This window comes from Octopus bimaculoides, chromosome 6 (genome assembly GCF_001194135.2).
Source record: "Octopus bimaculoides isolate UCB-OBI-ISO-001 chromosome 6, ASM119413v2, whole genome shotgun sequence".
Classification (NCBI taxonomy): domain Eukaryota; kingdom Metazoa; phylum Mollusca; class Cephalopoda; order Octopoda; family Octopodidae; genus Octopus; species Octopus bimaculoides.
This window is the reverse complement of record NC_068986.1, coordinates 76,384,940-76,389,769: the sequence shown is the minus strand read 5'-3', so window position 1 is coordinate 76,389,769 and position 4,830 is coordinate 76,384,940. Positions and strand designations below refer to the sequence as shown.

Genomic DNA, 4,830 nt, shown 5'->3' with positions numbered 1-4,830 from the left:
TATAATAGCTTTAAACAGCTATGAATTATAAATTTGCACGAAGCGTAATGATGCTTAATAAGCATCTACCTGCTAGAAATAAGAGCTAAGTCTTAAATTAATCCACCGTAGCGCACCAATATAACAGAGAAAAACAGTATGCGAGGGAAACAGAAAGAATTAAAACATTTAACAGCACAAATAAAAATATTATGCAATTAGGGATATCCACAAACCAGGTTTCGGCTTTTGGGTATTTAACTCTGAGCCTCGTCAGTGTGGACCACCAGTTTAAATCCGTGACTGTTCATGTTAGTCTCTGAGTGTGCAACTGGTTTTGTTTTGCGCCAAAAACAGAGCACATGGTGCATAAAAATTTATAAATGAAACATTCACACACAATGGACTTCTTTCATTTTCTGTCTACCAAATCCACTCACAAAGCTTTAGTTGACCTATGGCTATAGTAGAGGATGCTTGCCCAAGGTGTCATGCCATGCAGTTGGTACTGAACCCAGAACCATGTGGTTGGGAAGCACACTTTTTACCACAGCCACGCCAGTGCCTATGACCAATAGTAAAACATTCTAGCAGTGTTAGGGTAGATCAGTACAGCAAATATCTCATTATAAACAATAGCATAAAAACTATAACATTACATATGTTAAAGACTAATCCATTTAGTTAGGATCACTTTTACAAGAGATCAAATTCACTGAAAGATCACCTTTAATTACAGTATAGAGAATATGTTGCATGTACACTGGGTTCCTTGCATGTTCAAACAGGTGATTAAAAAGCTAGCAACAGGCAAGCTGTGTGGCCATAAAACATTGCCTCAGAAAAATTGTCCAACCCATATCAGCATAGATAAGTGAATGTAAAACACTGATGATGATGAACACGGGACAAATGTAAAACAAACAAGTACATTCATAAAGCGAAACTAGTTTTGTGCTCTAACGAATTAAATTGTGCTGTTAAGCTATATATTTCATCTTCATTCATGTTTTAAATTTCAGATTTCAGAAGGAAAGGGAAGGCACTTTTAATCAAATTCATTGGTTGTTTAATTTTACAGTAAATAAACAACTAGTATTTATGTAACAACTGGCTGTAACGGTACAGCACATACTCACCAATTAGTGGAACAGAGATAGTGTAATTTTCACTGAAAATTAGTTTCTGTAAACCAAGCAGATGATCAATGAAGCAGTTGGTATCTGGTATAAGGTATACTGGCTGGATTTCAATCTCAATACAACAGTTTCTCTGTTTGCGTAAGAGAGCCTGAAATGAATACACTTTAATTATGAGGACATTGACATTGGAGATGAAAATGAAAGAAAAAAATAAAATGACAGGTTAACCACAAAATTTGAAAATTCAAGATTAGCTTCAATGAAATACATAATTCAGACTCAAAATGAAGATGTGTTTGTTTCTTTAGCTGCAGCTCAAACTAAAAACAAAAATGAAAATAACTGAAAGACAGTGAGGCATGGGTTATACATAAAAATCAAAAAAGTGAGAAATTTGGATTGGGAATAATAATAATAAAAGATTATTAAAGAAATGGTAGCAACAAAATTATACATTACTGATTATTATATTTTGATTATTATTATTATTATTATTATTATTATTATTATTATAGATGATTTGGCTCAGGTTTGTTCTTATTCCAAGCAGGATTTATGTGGGTAGTAGATTATTACCTAGTAGAGGCGCAATGGCCCAGTGTTTAGGGCAGCGGACTTGCAATCATAGGATCGCGGTTTCGATTCCCAGACCGGGCGTTGTGACTGTTTATTGAGTGAAAACACCTAAAGCTCCACGAGGCTCCGGCAGGGGATGGTGGCGAACCCTGCTGTACTCTTTCACCACAACTTTCTCTCACTCTTACTTCCTTTTTCTGTTGTGCCTGTAATTCAAAGGGTCAGCCTTGTCACACTGTGTCACGCTGAATATCCCCGAGAACTACGTTAAGGGTACACGTGTCTGTGGAGTGCTCAACCACTTGCATGTTAATTTCACGAGCAGGCTGTTCCGTTGATCGGATCAACTGGAACCCTTGACGTCGTAAGCGACGGAGTGCCAACAACAACAACAGATTATTACCTATAACCTTAGATATCCACAAGCTTTCAATAGTCTTTCAAATACTTAAAACCCTCCTGATAATTTTTACTGTCCCTAAGAGGCAAACTTTTAGTAGGAGCTCTACAGGACATTCTATTCCAATCTCCTTCAACCATTTGTCAATATCTTTACTTACAGTCCATAACACACCAATTATTACAGGCACGACCTTTACAGTTTTCATACTCCAAATTCTTGCAATTTCAAATTTTAAGAGATTGTATTTTTTTTGTTTTGCATCCTCTTTATTATTATTATTATCTTTTTTTTTTCTTCCTTCAAATTTTCTTCCATTTCTCACCGAGTGTTTTCCATACACCTAGGGCAGAGAAGCTCATTGTATGCATTCCCAGTTTACACACGCAAATTCACAGGTAAAATATGTATTTAAAAAAAAATTAATAAATAAATAAATTCATGAATGGATGTTGTTTTCACAGCAATAATGCTCTTCTCAGTACGAGTTGTTCCAGTTAACAAGATTTTTTGCACTTCCTGTAGGGATGGTGAGCCTATTATTATTATTATTATTATTATTATTATTATTATGGCACTATGCTGGCAGAATCATTAGCATGCCAAACAAAATGCACAGTGGCATTTCATCTGTCTTTATGTCCTGAGTTCAAATTCTGCCAATGTGGACTTTACCTTCCATCCTTTTGAGGTTGATAAAATAAGTACCAATTAAGCACCAAGGTCGATGTAATCAACTAGCCTCCTCCCCAAAACTTGTTGGCCTTGTGCCAAAATTTGAAACCATTATTATTATTATTATTATTATTATTATTATTAAGGTGGTAAGCAAGCATAATCGTTAACATGCCAGACAAAATGCTCAGCAGCATTTCATCTGTCTTTACGTTCTGAGTTCAAATGCTGCCAAGGTCGACTTTGCCTTTCATTTTTTGGGGTTGATGAAATTTGTAATTGTCAAGCATTAGGAGTTGACGCAATCAACTAAATCCCTCCCCACCAAAATTTTGGGTCTTGTGCCCAGAGTAGAAAAGATTATTATTTTTAAGGTGGCAAAGTGGCAGTATCATTAGCATGTCGGAAAAAAATGCCACTAAGCATTTTGTCCATCTTTATGTTCTGAGTTCAAATCCTGCAAGGATCAACTTTGCCTTTCATCCTCTTGGGGTCAATAAAATAAGTACCAGTCAAGTACTATGGTCAATGTAATTGACTAATTCCTTTCCCATCAATCAGGCCTTGTGCCTATTGTAGAAAGAAATAATAATAATAATAATAATCATCATGATTTCAAAGAACTATTTCAAATCCCACCAAGGTTAACTTTGCCTTTTATTCTTTTGGGGTTGATTAAACGAGTACTAGTCCAGTAATGGCCAAAATTAGAAAGAATTATCATTATCTGGCAGAACCATTGTTGAATAGGACAAAATGCTTAGTGACATTTCTTCTAGCTCCTTATGTTCTGAGTTCAAATTCTGTCGAGATCAACTTTAACTTTTATCTTTTGGGGTTGATAAAATAAGTACCAGTGGAACAATGGGGGTGATGTAATCAATTTAGCCTCTAACTTAAAATTGCTGGCATTGCGCCAAATTTTGAAACCTTCATTATTATTATTAAACTTGATGTCCATGAACCAATTTTTGGCACTTGGCCATTGCATTCCTTCCTAATTAAATTATAACATAGTATGAACTATGAATACAGGTTTTAATGGTCATCTTTTACTAGCTCTGGCATTTTGTAGTTTTTCTCACATATGTGAATAAAAATAACTGAAATTGAAATTCTAGAATTCTAGGCCCTTTTTTTTTGTAATAAAAAGCATTATCAATGTGTACAAGAAAGAAAAGTCTTATCCAAAGCCAACTGTTGGCTTGGTGAATGAAGATAGAGAGTGTCTATAATTAGTAGGAAGAGAATTTTCTTAAGGGAACTAAACCTTACATATAACTTTTGGTTCTGTGTTTAAGGAGAAAATTAATACAGCTGTTGAGGTGTTGAAAAGTAGGGGATGGGGTGGGGTGAGGTACAACTGGCAACTTCTACAAATAAATACCATCTTATATGTAATGGTTGCACAATAAATATCAGGTCATCCCATAAGTTCTGTCCGAATTTTGAATAAAGAAAACAAGTGATCAAATGTTATATTTAATTGAAATTTAATCATCAATGTACTTTCCCTGATTATCTATGACTTCCTTCCATCTATTTACAAGCTTGTTAATCCCATCAATGTAAAACTCTTTGGTTTCAAACAGAAGAGCTCTGAAATTTCAGTTTCGACCTCCTCCTGGCTTGCAAAAGTTATGTCCCCAAATGATTCTGTAAACTACAAAACAAATGGTAGTCTGAAGGAGCAAGGTCGGGAGAATAAGGTGGATGAGGAATTTTTTCCCATCCAAGCTCCCCGATCTTCTGTGATGTGATCTTTGCAGTGTGGGGTCACACATTGTCCTGATGAAACATCACTACTTTTTGATTCACTAAAGCGGGTTTTTTTCTTCTTAAGCTTAGTTCAAACATTCTAATTGCTGACAGTAGACTTGAGCATTGATTGTTGCATTAGGTGGTAACAATTCAAAGTGAATTACTCCTTTGCAATCCCACCAGATAGAAGTTCCCTTCTCGGTTGTGGTTGAGCTTTTTCCCTTTTACCAAGCGACTGCTTACAACATTTAACATTTCAATAGAAGATCCATTTTTCGTCACCAGCCACAAGTCTAT

The 4,830-nt window shown here is 35.4% G+C and overlaps 1 protein-coding gene across 1 annotated transcript in view; it reads right to left on the bottom strand.

The window, feature by feature from the left end:
• LOC106871483 (telomerase-binding protein EST1A) overlaps positions 1-4,830 on the bottom strand; it is a 90,643-nt gene that overhangs the window by 13,076 nt on the left and 72,737 nt on the right. The window contains exon 19 of the mRNA XM_052968878.1: positions 1,119-1,269. Coding sequence (XP_052824838.1) covers positions 1,119-1,269 — 151 coding nt within the window. The remainder of the gene's footprint in view (positions 1-1,118; positions 1,270-4,830) is intronic.